Source organism: Rhinatrema bivittatum, chromosome 3 (genome assembly GCF_901001135.1).
Source record: "Rhinatrema bivittatum chromosome 3, aRhiBiv1.1, whole genome shotgun sequence".
Lineage (NCBI taxonomy): Eukaryota > Metazoa > Chordata > Amphibia > Gymnophiona > Rhinatrematidae > Rhinatrema > Rhinatrema bivittatum.
In genome coordinates, this window is record NC_042617.1 from 273284795 (window position 1) to 273311796 (window position 27002).

Consider the following 27002-nt stretch of genomic DNA (forward strand, 5'->3'; position numbering starts at 1 on the left):
AGTCTATGCAATAGTCTTTTCAATATTGCTGAAACCTTTTCATTATTTTCAAAGAACCAAAACTGAAGACTTATCTCTTTGCCAAGAGACGAGAAAATGTTTTGACTGGTCACCCAATGCTGAAGAGCATTTCAAGAGTTCATGGTTGATTTTATGTATGTCATTTTTCTTGGGATTTTTACATTAAATATGATTATGTATTTTATTTATTGATATTTCTGTTTTGTCATTTGATAATTTTGTTAGGTTATTTTTTTGTATTTTCATATCTGTTATGGTTATAGTTATGACTGCGCTAGTCTTATTTTTTCTGTAACTTATGATTTATTATTGCAAACCACTGATTTGTTAAATGATTTTGTGGTAAATGAACAAAACCTAAACTCTCTCTCTCTCTTCTGCATTTTGCCAATATTTTACCTCTCAATTATTCCATTTTATACTGCTACCTTCCATCTCTCCACTTGTCTCAACATAAAACTGCTATACATAGCAGCTTGAACACCAAAGGCAGACACCTCAAAATCTTGAGGTGCATCTCCAGCTTTCTATCCTGAAGGTCCTTCAAAGCTGTAGAACTGGCCACTGGGATGGTCGTCTTCTTAGTAACTGCTGAAACAGATGCATCCACTTTCGGGACCTTCAGAAGCTCAAGCCCATCCTCTGGCAAGGATATAAAAAAACTTATCCATGGCCCTACTGACTTTCAGGCCTGTCTCAGGAGTATCCCACTCCCTAAACAGCAAGGCGCTGACAGACTTGTGAAATGGAAAAATCTTCGGACCCTGAAGGCCAACCATGACCCAATTCCAAACCCTCTCATGGAACATCTATTCCCAGGTGCTGCAGAACAGCGGGTTTAAGGGGGGGGGGGGCCCAACTCCTCCTTATGGAACAACCGTACCACCTTGGGATCATCATTGTCGATGGCTGAGACCTTTGACAACTCCTGATCCGCCAAACCCAGATATGAGCCCGGAGGATCTTGCGCTCACACCTCATCCGCCCCTGAATCTTCGGAAGAACCCTCCACAGTGAGTGTTGGAGCCGGAGGTCCTGGGACACACCTGACCCTCATGGCCCCGTAGCCCCTGAGGGCTTGAGCATCTTTGCAGGCTTCAATGGCGCCCCCTGATCAGCCCTGCACCACACAGATTTCCTGGCTTTATAAGCTTTGTGCAAAAGCAGCACAAATTCTGAAGAAAAAGTAGAAGATGCATCAGAATCCCCCTGGGGGTCCTCTTCACTCCCAGAAAGGGTCCCTCCAGCATCTGGACCACCCCAGGGGTCACTGCCACTGTAGACAACGAAGGAGGGAAATCCCCTTCCCACTCCACGGACCTCACAGCAGCCCTGAAGCTAGACAAGATGGCCACCGTTCCCGCACTCAGCGGGAAGTGATCACCAACAGGCAGCCGCGCTGGTGAGAGCCTCCCAGACTCATGGCACCTGGCCTGTTTAGCTTCTGCTGCGCTCCTCGAAGAGCCCTCCCCACCGGTGAGGCACCAGGAGCATTTTCCATCATGGGAGAGACGTGTGTGATTATCTCCACACGCCACATAAGCTGAACCATGCGGCTTGCTGACCAGCATAGGAAAACTGCCAAAGGAAGGGGGGAATAAGCACAGAGCTGCCCGAAAGATAAAACAGCAGAGCTGAGGAAAGTTGTGCCATCCCACAGCAATCCCCATCCGCTTCTTCTTCTGACTTAAAAAATAAATTAAAAAAAATTTTTTTTTAAAGAAACAGAAAAGAAGTACTTCCCTTAAGACGAATGTCTCAGGGTGTTCTTTAGGGCAATGGAACTAGAAACCCCAGTTTTCAGCCCTGTCCAGCGATGAAGGACCAAGCAATAAAGTGTCCCCGACCCCCTACTCATCCACCTCAAGAACCAAGGGGATGACCCCCACCAGGATCTACCACCCCCCTGGGAGGCCCTACTTAGAATTTTTTTTTTTTTAACTCAAATTTTTAACTCCATCTGCTGGAGACAGAGAATTACTGGAGGGATTGCACGTGGTACCTCGTGTTAAGTAGCAATGTCAGTAAAACTGTCTCCATCTGCTGGAGGGGAGGCAAAACCCAGGAATCTGGACTGATCGGGGTATGTACAGGGAACTTAAACTACTTCTAAAGGCTGTGAAAACATTTATTCACTAAGGCATTTAAAAATTATTAATTTGAATTTAGATCATGATGTATGTTTTATATTTTATTTTTATGTGGTTATGCATTGTACTTTTGTACTTTCTGTATTGATAGTTATCAATATAGGCAGAAAATAAATCAAATAAATCAATCTTCCAGGCCCTCCATTTCTCCCTCACTCTTTTCCAGCCCTCCATTTTCTCTTCCAAACACACCAACTTCCATATTCCACTCTCTTCCCAGTCTGGTCTCCTTTTTTCTCCCTCCCCCACCTTAGCCTTCAATGTCTCCTCTCTCTCTGACCAGCCACTCCCCTTGCCTACCTGGATGGGACCTGGGCAGTAGCAGATGTATACATGATGGAATAGATTAGAATAAGTCTTCTCTGTACCTGTGGTCTCCTCCCTCATCTATCATCATCAGAGCACAGATACAAGAGAGAAGATGGCACCAGCCAAATATATGCAGCAGGGACAGATGAAACAAACAGCAGAAATGGGGATGCATGTGGTGCCAGCTATCCAGGGCCCCCCTCCATTCCAGCCTTGTTACAGCACAAGAGGACAAGGAGGTACTGGGACACAAAAAGATCTCTTAGGATTTTATCCCACTTGCTTAACCTGCATGAGTTTGAAATGAAGAGACAGCGCAGAGGATATGGCAAATAAGGCAGACAGTCCAAGAGACTTCTGGAAATTCCAGGAGACTTGGACCATATCTGTATCTGAGTTAATAAGAACTTATGTTTTACTGTATCAAAACTTGTGTGAATTACCAGCAATGTTTATATCCAGCCTCAGAATGCTGGAAACCTGCTCAGACTAATGAAGAATTGGAAAAAGCCACCTCTGAACAAGAAATGATATAAAAGCATTTCCTGTTATTGCTGGTCTATTGCATTTCCTAAGAGACAATACCCACGGGTATAAGTTAATAGAAAGAAAATTGGAAATTGGTAATAAGAAAATTCCTGATCTTTCAGACACCCAGGAAGAAACAGGATGTACCATTACTATCAATTTCTTTCCCTACTCCCCAGCCCAAACCCCCAGCCCCAGGCAATGGAAATGGCAGGGAGGATACCTGTTTTACCCGTGATCGGCCAGGTGAGCTCCTGCGCCGAGATTTTTCCCCCTCCATCTTAGCTCCAGAGGGCTCAAAAAACAGAGAGTCGTCTGTCTCCACCAGGGAGTCCCCACATAATCGCAGTGAGCAATCGTCCTTCGACGTTGTGCAGAGTTCCATGGAGAGTGAACCTCCATCATGATCTGGCGTCCCCATGGGGTCAGAACCGTGAAAGCTGCCCGAAGCATCTCCTTGGCTGAGATTTGAGATCTCATTCACAATGTCTGATTTTATGAAGAGGTCCTGGGTCCTGAGGGGGGTCTCAGGGTTCTCACACAAAGATTGACTTTCTGTCCTGCTTAGCTTATAGTCTGCAAAGACCTCCATAGGGGTCATACTGATGCTCTCCTCCACTTCTGAGGACTTATGCTCTGAGAAGAAACTTAATGGGACCTTGCACTCTCCACTGCTAGGGAGTATATCTTTGTCTGTGCCTTTGGCATTAACTACTGAAATCTGCTGGCTGTCCCTCCCAGCTAGAATGCCAGCCTCACTTTGCCCTGTGAGAGCCAATGGTGAAGCTTCAGATACCGGAACCAAACCATGAACAGCACCAGACAAGTTCTGGGAGAAGGATGGACTATCCACAGACACTATATGATTTGGAGTCTCCAGACTCGTTAGGCAATCCTGTTCTTCGGTGTTCATACCCTGTGGCTCTATCAGCTGTACTTCCTTAGCTTCCTCCGGCCTTAGAAGGGCTGATTCAGCATGTAGCTCCTCTGGTGGAAGTCGCATTTCCAGTGTCTGTGGGGAAGGAGAGGAATCACCTGGTTTTGCAGCGTCCTCAAGCATTTTTGCTGGGGAAGGACAGTTAGGCACCTCCTCTGTGGGAGCAACTTGGTCGTTAGAGCTCAAATACCCCTTGGCATCAGGCAGGACATCCCCCTGCTTGGCACATGATGTGCTATCGCTGTCATGCTCTGAGGATGTAAAAAGAAGGAAGAGGTCAGCAATTCTGCAAGGCAGACAACAGATATGCAGACTATCACCAGCTGTGAGCAGTACTAGATGACAGCTCTATCTATATGCCAAACTATGTAACTCACCTTTCTGTGCAGTGCTAGGAGAAAGTGACTCTATTTGTGCCTCTTCTTTTTGTGCCTCTTCTTTAAGTTCTACTTCTTCTGGTGGATCCGACTCTTTCATCGGCATCTCTGAATTTCAAAAGAAACAATACAATTCAGAACAAAGTACGCCAAGATCCTGCCCTGCCCTTCTGGAACACACACCAGCCCCTCAGCTTTCTCTACTATTTTTCTGAAACCCTTCCATAAATATACTCCGACAATGCTGAAGACACTCCTCTCTGCAATTTACAAATTCCAAAAGCAAGGAAGGTAAAGAAGGAGCTCTCTTCATGAGATCTGACAGAAAACATGCAAGAAGACTAAAGAGGTGAAACTATAGAGTTTCTTACCATGTGAAAGCTGTCAATGAGCTAGGGGGTCTCAGTCTGGTTCCTAGTGGACAGGTTTAGCATCACTAAAGCTACCATCACAATTAGCATCAACTGGCACCCATCTTGGCAGATGCAGCAGAGATGCCAAGGTTTGAGCAGCCATGGAGTCTGAACTGCCCTCTGACCTCTACACACAGGACAGGCTTGAGGCACACAGTAAGTGCAACAGCAAGGCCAGCCATAGGTGTGCATGGTACATACTACAGCACAAGGCTCAGGCTTGACAAGAGGTACCAAAAATCTGAGCAACAGCAGAAATAGAAGGGGGGGGGGGGAAATCAGTAGAGGGCCTATCAGGAAACCCATGAGAGTAGCGGGGCTGCTCCTGAGCCTTTGAGCACATGCATTGGCTCTCAGGCCCCATGTTGATTTTCCCTATTTCCGTCACAATGCCTTCTGAAGATCTTCACCAACTCTGATTTTGGCATCCCTGGTCAAACAACTTGAAGACAGCCTCCAATGTCAGGCCTAGAACCAGCCCAATCAGGTGAAATATAGAAAGGGGGGTGGATGAGAGGATTGTAAAAGGGGATAACCCCCCCCCTTCCCCCTTCCTAAAGGTGACCAATCCTTACCCCCATATCTTTGAAAAGGAAAAACTGGTTCTTACCTGCTAATTTTCTTTCCTTGAGTCCCACACATCAGCCCAGACTATTGAGTTTTTCTCCATTATCAGCAAATGGGGACAGAAAAAAAAAAAGCTTTAATGTACTGATGGTACATTAAAGTGTGCCACCTACAGTCGTTCAGTATCACCTGTAACCAAGCTAAGAACTAATCAAATCAAATCCCTTAACCTCGAGCAGAGGAAAGGTGAAACTATTTGAAAGGGAGAAATTACTTACCTGATAATTTCATTTTCCTTAGTGTAGACAGATGGACTCAAGACCAATGGGTTTATGCTCCCCTGCCAGCAGATGGAGCCGGAGTCAGATTTCAAAGCTGACATCACCCTAGATAGACCCCTGCAGTGACCTCAGCACTTCAGTATTCTCTTCAAAAGCCACTATGGACGTACTATTGAAAAAATTCGATTAAAAATGGATAACCGTAACCTTACTCAACCAAACACTGAACCTCAGTAAAATTATAGATGCCCTGATCTAGGGACTGGATGACAGCTTACTCGTAATCTCTTACAATAGATATCCACTCCACGGGCGAATCCTTGGCAGGGATGCTGAGTCCATCTGGCTACACTAAGGAAAACAAAATTATCAGGTAAGTAGTTTCTCCATTTCTTAGCGTGTAGCCAGATGGACTCAGGATCTATGGGATGTACAAAAAGCTACTTCCGATTGGGGTGGGAGGCTGCCCTCGGTCAGGTTAACACCGCCCTTGCAAAGGCTGTGTTTTCTTGGGCCTGAACATCCAAGCAGTAGAACCTGGAGAAGGTGTGCAAGGAGGACCACGTCACCGCTCGGCAGTTGTTGACGGGAGACAGCAGTCTAGCTTCCGCCCATGAGACTGCCTGAACCCTAGTGGAATGAGCTTTAACCTGAAGGGGTAATGGCTTTCCTGCCTCCACATAGGCTTCTGTGACCACCTCCTTAATCCAACGAGCTATGGTAGTCTGCAAAACTGATTTGCCCAGCTTCCTTTCACCGTGAAGGACAAACAAACAGTCGATCCGTCTTTCGGACCTTTTCTGAAACTTTCAGATAATGCACCAAAAACCTACTGACATTCAAATGGCGGAGGAAGCAATATTCTTCCACATCCTTGTGATTATCTAGGGATGGCAATGAAATGCACTGATTCAAATGAAACAGACTATCTTGGGCAAGAAGGATGGAACAGTCCAAAGCTGTAATGCTCCTGGAGTCATCCAGAGGAATGGTCCCCGACACATTGCCTGTAATTCAGAGATGCGATGTGACAAGCATATAGCCACCAGGAACATCGTTTTCAGGGTTAATAAATGCAAGGAAAGACTGCACAGCAGCCAAAAGCAGGGCCCTGCAAAAAACTCCAATATTAGATTAAGATTCCACAAGGGAACTGGCCACCGTAGGTTTGGCCGGAGGTGCTTCACCCCTTTCAGGAAATGGGTCATGTCCGGATGAGCCGACAGGTGGGTTCCATTCACCTCGCCCCTGAAACAGGAAAGCACCGCTACCTGGACCTTCAAGGAATTAAGGGTCAAACCTTTATTCAAGCCATCCTGCAAAAATTCCAGAATCAGTGGGATTTTGACAGTCTGAGGGGGAAACGCCACATTCGTCATACAAGGTCTCAAATACTCTCCAGACCCGCACATACGCTAGTAACAGAGAAGTTCCGCACGCAGAATAAGGTGGCAATTACTGCCACTGAATATGCTTGCTTTATCAGGTGAGACCTCAAAGGCAGTACTGTAAGACAGAATCAAGTCAGATCCTCATGAAGGACCAGTCCTAGCTGTAGCCGGTCCCTTTGCGGTGGGAGGCACGGGGGTGGGGGTTCCACATGTCCGCATACCTGAAACTAATCTGGAGCTACTGGTAGGACTAAATCCCCTGTGGTGTTCAAATCTGAGAATGACCCTGCCCAGGAGGGGCCACAGAGGGAAGGGGTATAGCAGCTCCTCTTCCAGCCAGGTCTGAACAAGAGTGTCAATCCCAAGGGTCAACTGATCTCTTCTGCGACTGAAGAATCGGGGAACCTTCGCATTGTGAGATGCAGCTAGGTTGATGGACAGAAGACCCCAGCGATCTATCATCAGCTGAAAGGCTTTGGCCAACAATGCCCACTCTCCTGAATACAGACTCTCCCTGCTTAGAAAGTCCGCTCTGACAACATCTTTTCCTGTGATGTGGGAGACTGAGATCATCTGTACATGTATTTCCACCCATTCCATAAGGAGATATCTCTGCTGACACACTTGCAGGCTTTTGGTTCCACCCCAGCGGTTGATGTACACTACCATCATTGCATTGTCTGATGTTACATGGACCAACTGACCCTGGAGTCTGGTGTCTCTACAATTTAGCCACAATCTGACTGCCCAGGCTTCCAGAGGTTGATGTTCCAGAGGGCTTCTTCCTTGATCCAACATCCCTGGGCCATCAGTCCCTGACAGTGAGCTCCCCAGCAGCGGAGGCTCACATCTGTTGTGAGGACCAGCCAGTTTGGAGAGAACAAGGGTACAGATGAGCTTCCTGCAGCCACCACTGGAGTTGAGAGCATAGTCCCATCGGTTAGAGGAGGTGAATTGAACAGTCTTGAGACTGCAGGTTCCAACGTGACCAACAGTGAGCGTTGAAGTGGTCACTTTTGGGCCCTCGCCCACGGTACTACCTCCAGGGTTGCCGCCATCAAACCAAGAACTGGGAGATAGCTCCACACCGGCAGGCGTATTGTGCTCATCAACTGATGCACCTGGGACATCAACTTCCTTATCCGCTTGGTCAGAAAGACGACTTGCCCTGCTTGGACTCCCAGATATTCCAAGGACTGGGAGGGCTTGAAGCTGCTTTTGTCCAGGTTTAAAAACCAACTGGGTTCCTGAAGCAAGGAGGTCACCCTGTTGGTCACCCAGAGACTCTCTTCCACAGACTTGGCCCGGATCAACCAGTTGTCCAAGTACAGTACATCAGTATTCCCTCTTTTCTCAATGCTGCCACTATGACCACCAGAATCTTGGAAAATGTTTTGGGGGCGGTGGCTAGGCCAAAGGGCAGAGCGCAGAACTGATAATGGCGACCCAGTACCGCAAAGCATAGGAAACTTTGTTCTTGATGGCTTGGAATATGTAGGTAGGCCTCTGATAGGTCCAGGGAGGTTAAGAACTCTCCTGATTGTACGGCCATTATCACGGAGAATAGGGTTTCCATGTGGAAATGATTCACTCAGATGTCAACTGACGCTCTTGAGGTCCAAGATGGGGTGAAAGAAACCTTTCTTCTTGGGTACGATGAAATAGAAGGAATAACACCCCGTATTTTCCTGGGGCACAGGTACTGGGACTATAGCCTTCATCCTGAGGAGCCTTAAGAGTAGCCTTCACTGCCTGCTTCTTGTGCTGGGAGTGGCAAGAAGACATCATGAATATGTCCCGAGGAGTGCTGTGAAATTCCAGCGCATATCCTCCTTGTATGACTTCCAGTACCCATTTGTCCGAAGTGATCTCGAACCATCTCTGGTAGAAGAGGGACGGTCGACCCCCCTATCTCCTCTCATGTGCATCCTTTAAGGTTGCTCCTCCCTCTACTGGGATAGTTGTTCGCTTAGAGATGGCACAGACCAGCACATTGACTTTAGGGAAACAAACGCTCTCTCACTGCCGGATCGTTTGGATATAGAACTTCTAACACTCGTCCCCCTTTAAAATTTGCTTCTGGGGCATCCCATTCCAGGTCAATCAACTCCTGAATGGCTTCCAGTACTGCAAAGTAGCAAAATACTTTCTGTAGGGAAATCAGAATGGGATTCTTCTTTGGTTCCATCATAGAGTCCACCCAGAAACTCACAGCATCTTCAGGGTCTGGGAAACCAGGGCCAGCAATTCGTCTTTATGGAAAAAATCTAACATAGTCCGATACGGTTCTAAACCAGGGGGAATTTCCCCATCTTCCAAGGAATCTGTATCCTCCTATTCAGCACTGCCAGGGATATCCTTGATGAAGTATGGCATGCCTCGAGGTCTGCCGATAGGACTGGGAGAGGGAGGGCTTAATAGCTGAGATTCTGTCCGGACGAGGCAAGTGAGGTAGAGGACTGCTTGTACGAAGGCTTGAAGGCCCTGGAAAAATTCCACCCAGGAGAAGGCAGCCAGGTCCAGGCCTAGCCTAGGAGGTACTGGGGTAGGTGCCCTGAATTTCCCTTTCCCATGGATGACCCAGTCCCGGGGGTACTCAGATCCAGGTTACTTCCTGGGCTCAGCGCTTACCAGCTGAGTACAGAGACAGTCTCCAGCTGGGGTGAGAAAGAGCTTTGGCCATCATCGCTGCGCTCGACTTCCTGCACCCGCTGCCTTTCAGCTGCTTAAGCAGCAAAGACCACACCGGGAACCGGCTACCGTCAGTACCGTGCAGTGAGAAAGGAGACATGAGGAAGTCTTACCAAAACCCCTCCAAATGTCTCTGAATGGGGAGGTAAATCCTCTCTTTTTTTTTTTTTTTTTTTTTTTTTTTTTTTAAACTAACCGGCTACCGGACCAAGGAACACCTCTGAGGGATCTCAGAAATCACTTCAGAAATTCTCAACTGGAGGAGGGACCTTTAGGCATCACCGCAAGAGAACAGGGGCTCAATTTTTTTCTCCAATTTAAATGCAGATTTCTCCTTTCAAAAAGTACAGCAATCCCAATAGAGAGAGATACGTCCACTATCTGCTGGAGACTGACAAATACTGAAGGGCTGAGTTCACTGCAGGGGTGTATCATCTTGCGTGACGTCAGCTTTGAAATCTGACAGTCTCCATCTGCTGGCAGGGGAGCATAACCCATTGGCTCTGAGACCATCTGGCTTCACACTAGGAAACAGACAGATTCAAATGAAAGTCCAAAGCCACTTTCAGCAAAAAAGGCACAATCCAAAGCTGTACCGCTCCCAGAGTCACATACAGAAGAGGCTCAAGGCAAGGAGAAGCCTGCAGTTCAGAAACCCAAAGTGTAGAACAGATTTCCACTAAAAGAGACTGCCTTCAAGAGCAGTCACAAGGAAAGGCCACAGAGCGGCTGAAAAGTCGGACCCACCAAAAAATTCAATACCAGATAATGGTCCTAGAGAGGCACAGTCGCAAGAAAGGAAAAATATGATTAACTCCCTTCAAGAATCAGGACACATCCGAATGAGAAGACAAAAGTCCACCATAGATTCACCCCCTATAATTGAGAGCTGTTATTTGAACCTACAAGGTGTTAAGTGCCAAACCTTTACACAATCCTTCCTGCAAAAATTCCAAAATAGGATTTCCACTTTGAGAGAGAGCCTTGCTCCTCACACTAGGCGTCAAAAACTCTCCAAACTCTAACATAAGCCAGAGATGTGGAAAAGTCCCTGGCCTGAAGCAAAGTGGAAATCATGGCATCAGAGTAACCACACTTCAACAATATAACCATCTCAAGGGCCAAACCATAAGACAAAATCAACCCTGATCTTTGTGCAGAATGGGTCACTGGTGCACAGATCCTTCTGAAGCGCCAGTCTGAGGGTACTGCCCAGACTGCAGACCGGCATACCAGAGTCTCTGGGACCAATCCAGAGCCACCAAAAGTACAGTGATGGCCTCACTTGTAATCTTCCAAACGATCCTGCCCCATCAGAGGCCAGGTTAGGAAGGAATACAACACCCTGCCACACAGCCACATCTGAACTCGGCATCAATGCCCAGTGCCTTTGGATACATTCTGCGACTGAAGAACCTTTTGCGTTGCAGGAAGTCGCCAGCAAGTCTAAGTACGAGCGTCCCCAGTGCTCCAATATGAGCTGAAAAGCTTTGTCCGCTAACTCTCTTCCTGCTGAGAAAGTTGGCCCTTACATTGTCATTTCCGGCAATGTGGGAGATGGATGTCTAGCAGATGTTGCTCTGCCCATGCCATGAGCACATCTATCTCCTCCCAACACCTGTTGGCTTCTGCACACAGCGTTCTGCCCTAGTGATTGATAGACCACTGTAGTCGCATTGTTGAATATCATCCTGACTGCCTAAGCCTCCAGACACTTAGCGAACCGCAAGCACGTCAGCCATACTGCTCATGCTTCCAGTCAATTGATGCTTCACTGCTGTTCCTCGGCAGTCTAGCGACCTTGCACCAGTAACTCCCAACAGTGATCACTAACTAATCCAGCGTTTCCAAAGAAACTCCCTTCCTGAGATGATCCACCTGCAACCATCACTGCAACTGGATGCTCGCCTCCAATGGTAACTGAAGCCTCACCATATAGTCCTGCAACTAAGGATTCCACCTAGAAAGCAACATGCACTGAAGAGGCCACATATGTGCCCTTACCCAGGGAACAACCTCCAATGTGGCAGTCATCAAACCCAGGACCTGTAGATAAGACCACACCATCAGGCAAATATAGTCTCTTTCAGCACTTGAACTTGAGCAATCAACTTCTCAATGCTACTGCTGGGCAGAAAAACTCTGCTCTGTATCAAAAAGAACACAGATACTCCAGCGTTTGAGACAGATGTAAGTTGCTCTTGGCCAAGGTCACAACCCTGTTTAGATCCTGCAGTAAGCTTGGTGACTTTCCTCTACTCTCTTGGCTCGAATCAACCAGTCGACAAGATATGGGTGAACTAGGATGCTGTCCATGTGCAAGGCTGCTGTTACCACCACCATGACCTTGAAGGTGGCCCTAGGCACAGTGGCTAGCCCGAAGGGAAGGGCCTGAAACTGGGAATGATGTCCTAGAATGGCAAATCTCAGGGACAGTTGATGTTCCCAGCAAATGGGAATATGTAGATATACTTCCATCAGGTCCAGAGACATGAGGTATTCCCCTGATCATACTGCCATTATTGCGGAATGCACAGTCTCCATTCGGAAATGAGTCAACTTCAAATGATGATTGACTCCTTTGAAATAGGAAAATTGGTTCTTACCTGCTAATTTTCATTCCTGAAATACAACAGATCAGTCCAGACAAGTGGGTTTTTCATACCTACCAGCAGATGGAGGCAGAGAATAAAAACGTTTCAAGTACTGCTACATAACAGTGTGCCACCTGTAGTCCCTCAGTATTGATCTGTACCCCAAGCCAAGATCTTCACTCTGATAACCAACTAACACCCCCAACGAGGGTGAGCAGAGAAAAACAGTTGGAGCCCCTTAACCTGGAGCCCCATACATAAGAAGGAAATGAAATCCTTCAACATATATACAAAACATCTAAAGAACAGCATAATCATAATTTCGTACTCTAAGAGGACAGGCTTCTAGACTGATCTGTGGTATTCCAGGAACAAAAATTAGCAAGTAAGAACCAATTTTCCTTTCCTGTTCATACCCTAGATCAGTCCAGATAAGTGTGATGTACCCAAGCTCCCCTACACTGAGCGGATACTCGAAAGACCCGGGCATAACCACGTTCACCAAACATGGCCTCCTCAAACACCCGAAACATGCAATCGGTAATGTTTGGCAAAAGTGTGCAGGGAAGACCATGTTGCCACCCATCAGATTTCCTACAGTGATACCAGCTGACACACTGCCCAGGAAGGCTGCCTGCGCCCCAGTAAAATGCGCCTGTAACCCCTCTGGAACCATTCGACCCTTACAGAGATAAGCTGAAAAGATTGTTTCTTTCAGCGAGCGATACTGGCTTTTGAAGCTTTATTTCCCTTCTTTGCTCCATTGAACAAGATAAGCAGATGATCTATCTGCCAATCGGACAAGACCATCTTATCACTAGATGAACCAGATCCGCAAACCAGACTGTGCAGCCACTCTGGTGCTACGAGAATCACACAACCAGAATGCTGCTCTATGTTACAACACTCGTCCTACAAAGGGCCACAGGATAAACACGTACAGAAGAAGCCTTGCTGGCCAAGGTTGGACTATAGCATCAATCCCCTCAGACCAGACATCCCTTCTGTGGATGAAAAACCACTTTGCCTTGGTATTCCCTCACGACACAATGAGATCTAGGTGGGGATGCAAAGGCATCTGCTGACAACTCCCACTCCCTTGGATCTAGCTGCTGCCTGCTTAGATACTCTGCCTGGACATTGTCCACTCCAGGCACGTGAAATGCCACTACCCACTAGATGTGTCTCCACCCAGACAAAAAACTCTTGGGCTTCCTGAGCCACCCGAAGACTCTTCGTCCCACCTTGACGATTGATTTAGGCCAAGAACACGTGCACTGGCCACCCTAGAATCTGCAGCAGAAAGGCCAATAGGGCCCCGTGAACTGCCCTCGTTTCCAAACAGTTGATTGACCAGAACGCCTCTATTGTTGACCACTGACCTTGGGCTGCCAGTCCTTGACAAACAACCCCCAACCCTTAAGGTAGACATCCATGGTAACTATTACTCAAATCCTGAATCTACGGTTTCTACTCCGCTCTCCAAATCACTACCATGAGAGACTGGACCTGGAACCCTCTTGAAGAAGTAAAGGAAGCTGAAACTCCTCAGACAGAGGATTTCAATACGACAAAAGCGCACTCTGAAACAGCCACATGTGAGCAAATGCCCATGATACCAAATCTAGCGTAGAAACCATAGAACCCAGGACCTAGGCACCAACAAACACAGAAGCCAAAGCACCTGTCCCTGCAACTTCATAATCCTGCCCGAGTAAGGAACACCTTGTCTACATGAGTATCGAACCACGCCACCAGATACAGTAACGACTGGGATGGTTGCAGGTGACTTTGCCAGGTACATCATCCAGCCCAGAGACTGAAACCTCTCCATGACCTGTTGAATTGAGTGCGGACACTCTAACTTCGCCCAGATGAGCCAGTTGCCCAGATATGGTTGAACTAGAATCCCCTCTCTTGAACGACGCTGCCGCCACCACCATTACTTTTGTGAAAGTTTGAGGTGCCATCGCCAACCTCAAGGGAAGAGCCTGAAACTAAAAATGCTCTAGCACCATGAACCACAAAAACTTGTTGTTCCACACATATGGGGATGTGCAAATAGGCTTCCATCAAGTCCAATGAAGCCGGAAACTCCCCTTTGCGAAACACTGCTATCACTATCTGCAACATCTCCATGCGAAATCATGGAACCCACAATGCTACATGGACCTTCTGCAGATTAAGAATGGGCCAAAAGGTGCTTTCCTTCTTGGGAACCACGAAGTATATTGAGTATCTTCCATGTCCCTGCTCCTTTGGAGGAACTGGACAATTGCATCCAGTCATTGCAGGTTCTGCAATGTCTCCCAAATCGCTTCTCAGCTCACACAAGAGATGCAATTTATTTATTTAAAATCTTTTCTATACCATCATTACGTTAATTCACCATCACAACGGTTTACAAAAAGACACAAATAGTATTAAAAGTTGATTGGTATAGATTATATTTTATAGATGTGCCATTAGTGAATGGTAACGTTTTTTATAATATAAAAAGCTGTGCGTAGATTTTGCTTATATGTTGGTTGAAAAAACTTCTTTACGGTTCCTATATAAATTTAACACTAATATGTATTAGGAGACAGGAAAGAAAAATTTTAAAAACTGATTGCTTGGTGTTTACTTATGCGCTCATTTGTTTTCTTCGTTCTCCTTATAAAAAGCCAAGTTTTTAGACTTACTTTGAAAAGTTTAAAGCTTCTCTGCAGTCTAATTTCGAGTGGCATTCAGTTTCCCAGTCCACCAATAGATGGCGCAGGTGGCTCAAACACGGCACAGGTAGGAAGGACAGCGGCCATTGCGGGAGAGGCAGATTATAGCAGAGGAGACCCTGGCATGCAGCGAACGGCGCGCGTCCCGTGGCACACGCTCCGTTCGCGGCGAGGAGGAAGGCGCGTGCAATGGGATACTACATAGGCTTCTCTGATTGGGCGAGAAAATTCTAAAGCATAGCCTTCTCTTTATCACTTCCAGAACCCACTGGTTTGACGTGATCTTGGTCCACTCTTCATAAAAGAAGGCTAGTCTCCCTCCAACGGCCTCCAAGGAAGAGTGGACAAGCCTGCCTTCATCAGGTCATCTTACCTCCTCTGGCCCTTTTGGCCAGAATTATCCCAAGGTGGTCTACGCATCTCCTGAAAGGACTGTTGCCTTCCCGAGTTCTGCTTCTGCACTGGAGCATTTGAATTTCTGCCAAAACGAAATCACGGCGGAAAGATCTTCTTGCAGACTATCATCCTCAAGAAACTTATTACCCTTTGACTCCCCCAAATGCTTTGTTAACTGTTCCAGATCTTCTCCGAACGGCAGTTTTCTTTTGAAAGGAAGATTACACAGCTGCGACTTAGACCAGACATCTGCCGACCAATTACGCAAGCACAGAAATCTCTAGGACGCCACCACGGAAACCATGTTCCTGGCAGACATCCCGACCATGTCATACAACACATCCACCACATAGGCCACCCCTGCTTCCAAATGGGCTGCCTGCTTGGCATTAACTGTAGGCACCGCTGAGACAGATACCTTCTCCTGAGTCTTTTGCACCCAGTGCAAACATGCACACTGCATTAGACTGGTACAGATCGCCATCCGAAGGCTGAAGGCCAAGACTTCAAACATCCTTTTTAACTGAACCTCCAACCTCCAGTCCTGAACATCCTTCAACTTTGCCACCAGGATGGTAGTCTTCTAGGTAACCACTGACACCGCTGCATCCACCTTAGGAAGCCTCAAGAGTTGCAAGGTCTCTTTCGGGAAGGGATACAACTTAGCTAGTGCTCTGGCTAGCTTTAGGCCCATTTCAGGAGTATTCCATTCCTGGACAACCAACTTTTTCACCTTCTTTGGTAAAGGGAAAGTCTTTTGGTGGTCCACACAGCCCCATCCAGGATCAGGTCCACCCTTTCACTGTCCAAGTCTCCTGTGCGACTCTGATCCCCAGCTTGTTCAAAATATGGGGAAGACGACAACGCAGTTCCTCCTTTCAAAACAAGCATACCACCCTAGGAACATCTCCTTCTGTGATGGGCATCTCTTCAGGATCCGATAAGTCTTCATCTACATCAGGCATGCCATCCTTCGACAGTGTCCGGGATGTACGGATTACCCTTGGGCAATACCCCGCATCCTCCTGTAGGCCGTCAGACATCCAAATCCTCCAAGGTCGCCTCTTTTCCCGACGGCCAGGCAGGTCCCAGGAGACAAAGAAGCCTCCAGGACCTTGCTGGCTTAGCCAATCTAGGCTTCTTAGCTGGGTACAGGGACTTCTGGGAAGATGAACGTTTGCTCCCTGCTCCCCCATTTTCACCAAATAGGCCTTATGGAGCAGCAAAACAGTTTGGAAAAACCCTCTGAAATACTGAACTCCGACTCCACATGTCCTCATCTGGCTGCCCCGCTGTTTCCCGGTCCTCCCCTGAGGAAAAACCCACAGGAGATAACAGGGAAGGGAAGTCCTTGTGCTCCTTTGCAACTGTCTGCTTCTTGCCACATGGACTCAAGATGGCCGCCATTTCTATAGCCCTCCAAAATGGGATATGTCGACCAAGTGAAGCGCTTGCTCCCTGTAGTCTCTGGAGGATCCCTCTCCTCCGGAGACATAGCTGGAACATAATGAGGCTGCACTGAGGCGAGATCGCCTCCCCCACCCCCGCGCAGGCCTAGCACACTTTCCCACGCTGCATGGCCGGTACCATTGCCAGAAATCGCTCATGATGCTGTCACCCTGATGACGCAATCTGCCTGTAAATGCAATAACACCTCCAACAGTGTCCCGGGCCCCCAGCGCTGCCTCAAAGGCTAAAATACCTTCTTATCCCTACCACTAGGCTCCTGACAGCCAATCAGCCCTGCACCACTCGCTCTTTTTTTTTTTTTTTTTTAATGCATAGCACAGCAATAACAAGGCTCCAGGAAAAAGCAATAAGAAAATTTTCCTGCTTCAGCTGCTAGGGATAGATATATATATATATATAGGCTGAAGAGGTTGGGGCTGGGCTTGATGGACCCTTGGTTAAATGGCAAGCAGCACAAATTGCTAAGCGCAATTCTTTGACACCAGCATGCAACTCAGTAAGATATGCACCTATGTACACACTCAGCAAAACAGAAGATGCATGCAGGATATAGTATATGCATTTACTTGCTGAGTCAGTGTGTTCTCGTCTCCCTGGCCATAAGTGTCATAAAAAAATGGCATGGCGCTTAATATACCCGCTGAAAACATGCTCGGCTACATGGCCAAGTATGCACTCAACTATGTATACCGCTATGCGCTCAAAACGTGCACAATATGAGTCGAGCCATGTGCGCAATACGCATACATCTACTAGCTGAAGTGCGTACAGCAGGCCACATAAGTACATGCACAAGGGGGCGCACTGATGACACCAGCAGAAATGGCCACTTAGTGTGAGAGCTCCCGGCGATACATAGCAAAATTGGCCCGAATCCACCACATCCAACCCGATATCACGCTCTAACTACAGCTCCTAGGATATGCTGCGATCCCCGATGGCTTCTAAGAGGAAGAATCACGATCACACCCAATTCTCATATGCCAAAACAGGAGAAGATTGCGGTGAGCCTATGGCGGACCAGGCCAAGGGTGAGGGCTCCGCGGCAGAGCTAGAGCATGCGGCATCAGCAGCTATATCTGAATTACCTTCACGTTCTGAAATGTGAGACTGGTTTAACATGCATCAGAGGTATTAAGCCTGGAAGCGGGGCCTAGCCAAAGGGTTCCTCAACCAGCCGAGCCTGCACTGCCTCCACACCTCACTTAACTCCCAAGAGATGTGAACAAGAAGATGCCAAGCATCAACACAGAGAAGGAAGACCCAGTAAGAATGAAACAGGGAAAGGAGAACCTCCCTAGCTTAACTACAACTTCATCTTTTTGGTTTTACCTGAACTCAGCCCTCCCAGGCTGAAAGCATGAACGGGTCTGCAACCACTTTTTTTTTGTTATTGTTTTTAAACACACTACATACAATCCCGAGTAGGGAAATGCATGTCCACTAACTGCTGAAGATGGAGAATACTGGCAGGCTGTCAGGGCTATATAGATGTGATGTTAGCTTTTACTCCGTCTCCATCTGCTGGTAGAGATGCATAACCCACTTGTGGGAAATGGCCTGAATGAGTGCAGAGGAATTAAAATCCCATGCTGGAACAATCCACCAAATTGGAGGACATAAATGCTATACTCATTTGAGAAATCTCACAACATCTAGGTGAGAGGCCAGCAAAGCCTTATGCACTTTCCCTCTGTAACAGACCAACACTGCAACTTGTACCTTAAGAGAGCTTAGGGCTAGCCCTTTCAGCAACCCCTGCTGCAGAAAGGCAAGAATCCTTGGTATTGAGGATCTGAAGTAGAGCAATCCCCACTTCTTAACACCAGGACTCGAACAATTTCCAAATCCACTTGTACAGCAGAGAAGTCAAGGGCTTCCTAGCCTGAAGCAAGATGTGATGACTTCTTCTGAATAACCTTCTGTTCTCAAAAGCCAGACTATGAGACAAAAATGATCTGCCTGCACCCAGAACACTGGACCTTGATGAAGCAGCTTGGGAATATGACTGAGCCTTAAGGGACCCTCTAAAGATTCACCAAGCCCAAATACCACGGTCACTTGAGTCACTCTGGAGCCATCAGAATCACCCCTACTTAGATGTCTTAGTATGTGCCTATCAGAGACCAAGGAGGTACCATGTAAAGCAAGACCACTTTGAGGCTTTCCAACCCAGTCGCCAGACTACAACTGAAAAACTGTGGAGCCTTGCCATGTAATCTGGTTGCCATCAAATCCATGAGCACCAACTCCCATTCTCCAGGCTCTAGAAAGTGCCTGCTGAGAAAATATGCTGGCACACCCAGCCGCATGACGCATCAAGTCTCTCACGTGCCTCCCCTCCCAGCTGACCAATATGCTGATCTCCAAGTAAATTGCCAGGGTTTTGGTGCCCCCATCTGTTGATATATATATCACCACTGTTGCATTGTCAGACAAGACCATCTCTAACAAAAACTCCAATGCTTTTGTGACCTCTTATTTCCAAGCAATTGACAGAACATGAAACAACTAACTACAGTCACAGGCCCTGGGCAGTCTATGCCTGACAAATGACTTCCCCAGCCCTTCAGACAAGCATCTGTTATCACTATTATCCAATCCAGAATTTACAGCTCTACTCCCTTGAACAAACTGTCCCATGAGAGCCACCAGGAAAGGCTCAATCTGGCTTCCACAGACAGAGTAACCTGACATCAAAGCCCTCTGACTGATGACTCCATCACTAAAAAAAAGACTGTAGCAGTCTCATGTGAGTAAATGCCCAAGGAACCAGGACCAGTAGAAACGCAATGGAACCCAGAACCTGAAGATAAACCCAGACCTTGAGAATCCTGATGCACAAGTAGTTATGGATCTGTGCCTGTACTTCCAGCATCCTTTCCACTGTTTAAAAAAAAAAACAAAACTTTGCCTACATGCATGTCAAAACATGCCCCCAGTTATTCCAAATTCTGTGATGGCAGAAGTTTGCTCTTTGCAAAATTCATGAACCACCCCAAGGACTGCAATCTTTGTAGCACCTTATGCACTGACTGTTGGCAAACATAAGTCAGACATCCAAATACTGGTGTACCAGAAGTCACTGTGCAAGGCCACTGCCACTACAACTATGACCTTGGAAAACACGCAGGGTGCTGTTACCAGCCCAAATGGAAGCGCCTGATATCGAAAATGCTTCCTGAGCACGGCAAACCTGAGAAACGTCTGATGATCCCATCAGATGGGATAGGAAGATAGGCCTTTGAAAGATCTAAAGATGCTAGGAACGCCCCCCGTCTGACCCCTGCAATCATGGAGCGCAAAGTTTCCATCCAAAAGAGGGGTACCCATGAAGATGCATTTACCTTTGAGGTCCAGAATGGGCCAACATGAGCCTTCTTTTATTGGCACTACAAAGTAAATGGAATATCTGCCCTGACGTCTGTCTCCAGGACCGGAATTACCACTCCCAAAAGGCAATTCAATATGGATCGAACTGCAGCCTTTTTCTCCTTTGAAGCACACAAGGAGACTATGAATGCCTTGACTACTGGGCAAGCAAATTCAAAAGCATAGCCATTGCTTATAATGAAAAGGACACAGTCAAATGTCATCACAGTCCACTCTTCGGACAAGCAGACCAACTGCCCTCCTACGTGCACACATGGGAGTGGACTATTTGAACTTCATTGTGCTTCTTAAGTCCCTAGAACTGGGGCCTGAATTGTTACAGACTTACGGCTCCCCCTAAAAAACTGGGGTCTGCTCAAATACTGTCATTTCGAAGAGAATCCTTTCCCTGGACAGTAATGTCTGGCCTCTCTGAATATCTGCCTGCTGGGAAGGTCTTAAGTCCTGCTTTGGGCTTATCCTCCAGCAACTTAAGAGACTGAGTCTCCAAAACATTTAACCATCTGATCCAAATTGTTTCCAAAAAGCAGCTTCCCTTTGAAAGGAAGATTACTCTAAGATTTGGACCACACAAGCACCACCCAGATGCAGAGCCAGAAAAATTGCCTGACTGAAACCACAGACATCATATTTCTAGCAGACACTAAGTAAATCATACAATACATCTGCTATAAAGGCTAACCCAGCCTCCAGACGCTCTGCCTGCTTTTTCAACAGAGCATCTTCAGAGTCCGCTACTGGAATCTGTTGTGCCCAACTACTACAGACAGTTGTACGGATTCCCTGAAGCTGAGACTTCAAACACCTTTTTGAGATTAATTTCTATTTTTCGATCCTGGGAATCCCTAAGTGCTGCACCTCTCTCCACTGGGATAGTGGTCTTCTTTGTAACTGCCAAAACTAAGATATCTATCTTAAGCAGCTTCAAAAACTCCAATATCTACTCTGGCAGTGAATAAAGCTTAGCTAAGGGGGCCTGCCAACCTTTAATTCAGCTTCCCAGTATCCCATTCCTGAATCAACAATCTTCCCTGTTCTATGGAAGGGAAATACCCTAGTGGGCCCCCAAAGCCCCTTCATTGTGGGATCCTCCCCCTTATGATCAAGTGCTGACCCACACTTATTCCCAGCTCCACTATAACCCAAGACATTATGGCAGGCAATTCTTTCCACCTAAAGAGATGAGCCACCATGGGGGTCATCCCGTCCTTTAAGGGGTCTTTATCCCCATTTTTGACTTCTAGAGCAATCTCACCCATATCTGGCTCAGAGACTGGTGTGGACTCCTGCCTTCTTTTCTTAGGCCAGGTTGGAATCATGGCTGACCCCCCACCCAAGGAGCTCTCTTTGGGGGATGATCTCTAGCACCCACTGTCTGGCTAAATAGACCCTCTAAGAAGTACAACAAAGTCTATAAAAAAAAATTCCTCAAAATCCAAATCCTCATCACGAACCCCCTCCCCCCAGATCCCTTTTGCCCCTTTCACAATAGGAGACAACTGCAAAGGATCAGCTTCCCCCTCCCCTGCAAGTTACTGCACTGCGAGAGGGAAGGATAAGGTGACTCTACACTAATAGTTCTCCCATGCTGCCTCTGCACCTCCGGGGCAGCTGCCGAATTTCCTTCACCGCCATTCATGCAAGCCTCACACAGCCCTGATGCTTTCATTTTAGCCCTGCAATGCACACAAGCCAGGCACTCCCTCCTGCGTTCTGCAAGAGTGGCCATTACAAGAGCTGTGAGCCAAAAATTCCCCCGAAAACAGCAGTGGCAGACCTCCAAATTGCCTTACCTCGGCTGAAACAACCACAACCTTCAATCTCAGATAGCTCTCTTCATGGGCAGATTCTCTATTTCCACACTCTCCCCTACTGGCTCCATGGGTTGCTGCTGCTGCTCAGACCAACGCCACCTCCTACCGTCCGTCCCCCCCCCCGAAGCAGAACCCACAAAATAAAGAATTCTAATAAAATCAAAAAGCTTCCCTGAGAGAGGATCAACCAGGAAGACCAGGTGGAAGTCGCCATCCAAAAGAAGGTGGGGTTAGGAGATGAGGGAGTCAGACCACAGGCTATCAAACCTCTTCACAGGGCAAGGGCTGCAGAGTCTCTGCTCGCCCCTACCCTACCAGGGGGATGGGCCCAATCCAGGACCTAACACCCCTTGGAGTAATTTGAACTGTCAATCTGAACACAGGTTTAAAACCCCTAACATCTGCTGGAGACAGAATATTGAGCTGCTGCAGGTGGTACACTGATTTGTGTACCATCAGCACAGTGAGGCTTTTTTTCTCTTCATATGCTGGTAGGGAGAAAAACCTAAATGTCTGGATTAATCTGGTGGGTGATAAGGAAGGAACACTTTCCACACAGGATGAAATTTGGCCTACAGTCAGACCTATGCAGCAGATGTGAGGAATGCTTGTATTCACGCATAGATATAGGGGTAGGCAATTGCCTCCAGTGCAAAATTATGAAGGTGCTATCTGATCCCCCATACCTGAAAACTCCCCATTTACTGCTCCAGCATCCTTCTCATCAGGCAGCATTCAGGGAAAAGAAAGAAGTGCTGGACAAGGGAACAGAGCAATTATTTTCTGCTCTATAATGTCTGTTCCAGCTTCATTCTGTTCTTTCTGAGCCAAAAGATAGCATGTAGCAAGAAACAGGAGAGAAAGGCTGAACAGACCTCTCAGCCTGCAACTGTCTGTCATCCTAGGACGGGGCTCAGATGAGGGCAGAATGAGGAAGGAGGAGGGAGATACCTAGGAGCACAAGTCAGAGAGCTGTGAGTTAGGTTACGGGCAGGAAGGGGAGTGCTTGGGTCAAGGAAGGAAGAAGGGGAAGTGCAGGGAGTCATTCCTGGAATAGGGTGATAAAAAGCGGATAAACATTTCCCCCTCCTCAACCTGCTAATCAAAAAATCTCCAGGTGGCTACAAAAGCTCCCAAGTATGCCAATACTGTCTCTGGCACAGAGATTGAAGGATGTCATTGGACAGAAATGGCTAAAATAAATAAAGTAGAGTTGCTTACCTGTAACAGGTGTTCTTAGAGGACAGTAGAATGTTAGTCCTCTCACATGGGAGGCAACATTCCTGGCAAGGAAAACTTTCTAAAACTTTGACTGAGCCTCATTGAGCATGGTCAGCATGCCTTATAGCATGTGGCCATGCAGGGGCCCCCTTTAGTCATAACATAGAATTCAAGGAATAAAAAACAAAAGAAACAAACCACATAATGGAAACCCAACTCTGCAGGGTGGCAGGCAGGATTCAAGAGGACTAACATCCTGCTGTCCTCAGAGAACACCTGTTACAGGTGAGCAACTCCTTCTCAGAGGACAAGCAGGATGGTAAGTCCTCACACATGGGTGAATCCCTAGCTGGCCCCCCCCCCCCCAACGAAAAAGGGGATCAACAAAACACCAAACCTAGGTGCCAACGGACACAACAGGTTTTGTTGGTGACGGGAGAGAGGACAGCCTGAACACAAAGGGCCTGGGAACACAGTTGAGTTCTACACCTCAAACAAGTTCTAAAAGACAGATTGGCCAAACCTACTGTCATGTCAGCCATCACTATGCAACAATAATATGATGTAAATGTGTGAAGACAACTCCACATCGCAGCTCTGCAGATGATCTCCATGAAAACTGCTCGTAAGAGGGCCACCAACACTGCCATGGCTTGAATGGCATGAGCCTTCACATGGCCCCCAAGATTCAGTCCCGCCTGGGTATAACAGAAGGAGATGCAGTTGCTAGCCAATTGGAAATCATCTGCCTGGCAATGGCGATGCCCAACTTATTCCTAACAAAAGAAAAAAAAAAGTTGGGTGGACTCTATGGGGTTCTCTCCGTTCCAGATGGAAGGCTAAGGCTCACTTGCAGTCCAACCTTTGTAGGGCTTGTTCGCCTTGGTGTGAATAGAGCCTGGGAAAGAATGCTGGCAGGACGATGGACTGATTAAGATGGAAGTCTGCAACCACCTTAGGCAGGAACATAGGGTGTGTGTGTGTATGTAAGACCACCTTGTCATTTAAAAAAAAAAAAAAAAAAAAACAGTGTAAGGTGGAAAAGTCAATAAGGCCAAGAGCTCGCCGACTCTCATGCAGAAGTGACTGCCACCAAAAATATGAGTTCAAGACACAGTGTGATGCCTTAAGGGAAGCTTCAACGAAAGCAAACCCCGCATGAAACGTACAACTATAGGCTGTACAGAGATGGGCATACCATTCATGGAGTCTGAAGGCACAATTCAGTCTACCCGCTATCACATTCTCCATTCCGGCCAAGTACATGGCCCTAAGCACCATCCTGTGAGACAGGGCCTATGACCACACATCTGAACTGCTTCCTGGCACAGGAGATACAATCCTGTACCTCCTTGCTTGCTGACATATATCACTACCACTTAGTTGTCGGTTTGGATTAGGGCAACTCTGTGGGACAGCTGATCTCTGAAAGCCCATAGCACATACCTGATCACCTGGAGCTCCAGGAAACTGATTTGATAAAGATGTTCCTGGGCAGACCAGAGTCTCTGAGTGCTGAGCCCATCTACATGAGCTCCAACTCAGGTTGGAAACATCCGTGGTTAGGACAATTTGGGTAGGAGGACTTTGCAAGGAGATCCCCCATTCCAGATTTGAAATTACCCACCACTAAGACAAAGAGTCCCGGAGGGTCGAAATAACTCAGATGCAATCCTGGAGATTCTCTGTGTGGCCTGGCGCCACTGTGACCTCAGAGTCCATTGAGCTTTTCGCATGTATAAACGTGCCAAGTGACCTGAACTGTCATGACCATATGGCCCAACATCAACATGTGCCAAGCTGATACCTGCAGGCTCTGTTGAATCTCTGCCATGATGGTCATCAGGTTGATGGTCATTTGTCGAGGAAGGCAGGCCTTGGCCTGAGCCATGACTAGCAGGGCTCCAATAAAGTCCAATTGAGGTGACTGGCTGAGATGGGATTTGGGTAGTTAATGATGAACCCTAGTGTTTCCAACACCCAGATGGCTGAGCATATGAAACAGTCTGCCTCCACCTGAGAGGTGCTTTTGACCAGCCAACCTTCCAGAAAATGAACTCCCAGTCTGCGAAGGTGCACCACCACCAAGGCTAAGCATTGATGCAAGCCCAAATGGCAGCATTCAATACTAGAAATGCTGTTTTCCCACCAAGAATCAGAGATACATCTGGAGAGTTGGGAAGATCTTGATGTGAGTATACACATCCTCAGATTAAGGGAGCATAGCCAGTCCCCTTTTTGCAGAAAGGGGATTAAGGTGCCCGGGGAAACCATCTTGAACTTTTCTTTTTTGATGAGTTTGTTCAAGGCCCTTAGGTCTAGAATGGGACAGCATCGTCCTGTTTTCTTTGGCATCAGGAAGTACCTGGAGTGAAATCCCTGCCCTTTTTACCTTGGTGGAACGGACTCAACCACTCTGGTCATTAAGAGGTTAGAGAGCTCTGTTAGTAGTACCTTTTGATGTGCTACCTGGCCCCAAAATGGGCTTGGGTGGGTAATAGGTTCAATCAGTACCCTTGGCGGACAATGGATAAAATCCACTAGATCAATGGTTCACAAAGAACCACAGCCTTCCCACGACTGGCAGTGTAATCGCCCTGGGTACAGGTAACTGGGCCTCGCTCCCTACAAACCAGTAAAAACCCCATCCCTGGAGCTGACTGAGGTGCCAGCTGGGGGCGTTGAGGCTCTTTGCTGCCTGGGGATGGCCACGACAGCTCTGGTATTGTTGGCGGGAGCGAGAGAGAGGATAGTACCTCATTGGGTGGAAGGACTTCCTCGGCCCCAATCTCACAGACTTAAATGAGGAGCACAGGTCAGGAGTGCTGGCGGAAAGTTGCTGAAGGGTTGCAATGGTGGTCCCAGATTTGGACCACCACGTCAACCTTATCTTCAAAGAGATTCTCCCCAGTGCACAGCACATCCGTGATGTGCTCCTGCACCTCTGGTCAGAGATCCAAGGCCTCTTAACGACCAATTTTGCAGGCACCGATGCCAGCTGAGGAGATCTTCTATGCCATTTTGAAATCATCATAGGGTGAGCGGACCTCATGTTTTCCACACTCCAGCAGAGAAGTCAAGGGCTTCCTAGCCTGAAGCAAAGTTGTGATGATTTCTTCTGAATAACCTTCTGTTCTCAAAAGCTAGGCTATGAGACAAAAATGATCTGCCTGCACCCAGAACACTGGACCTTGATGAAGCAGCTTGGGAATATGACAGGCTCCTGCTCGGCATCATGCTGCACCTGCTTCCAGATGTCCCTCATATACTGGCTCATATAAAGCTGGTAGCCAGCTAGGCAGGCAATAGGCATAGCCCCCAGAACACCCAAGAGTGTCTATCACTCTGTAATCCTTCCCCAGAAGCACTGAGGAACAGGTCAAAGATCGCTTGGCTTTCGTGAGAGCGGATTAGACTACCACTGATTGGTGGGGTAGCTAACACTTGTCAAATCTGAGAACCTTCTAGATGAGATTATACCTCATCCACCTTCTTATTCATAGAAGGCAACGTGAGGGGGTGCTCCCACATACTAGACAGTAACTCCACAAGGATCTTGTGTACTGAAGACTGCCAAGATTTCCCTGGGATGCTCCACGAACTAGAGAATATCAAGCATTTTATGCCTGGTAACTTTTTCAGTCATCAACTGAAAGAGGATGGCCTCCACCATCAACCTGACAAATCTTACAAAGAAGAGGTCCTCTGGCAAGGACTTCTTTGCTCCTCTGGAGG

At 47.4% G+C, this 27002-nt stretch overlaps 1 protein-coding gene across 7 annotated transcripts in view; it reads right to left on the bottom strand.

The window, feature by feature from the left end:
- The window catches only part of KMT2D (lysine methyltransferase 2D), a 610975-nt gene that overhangs the window by 470594 nt on the left and 113379 nt on the right, over nucleotides 1-27002 (bottom strand). For all 7 annotated transcript variants that reach the window (XM_029594656.1, XM_029594657.1, XM_029594655.1 and 4 more), the window contains exons 11-12: nucleotides 4323-4430; nucleotides 3232-4196 (exon numbers count right to left, since the gene is read on the bottom strand). In XM_029594656.1, coding sequence (XP_029450516.1) covers nucleotides 3232-4196; nucleotides 4323-4430 — 1073 coding nt within the window. The remainder of the gene's footprint in view (nucleotides 1-3231; nucleotides 4197-4322; nucleotides 4431-27002) is intronic.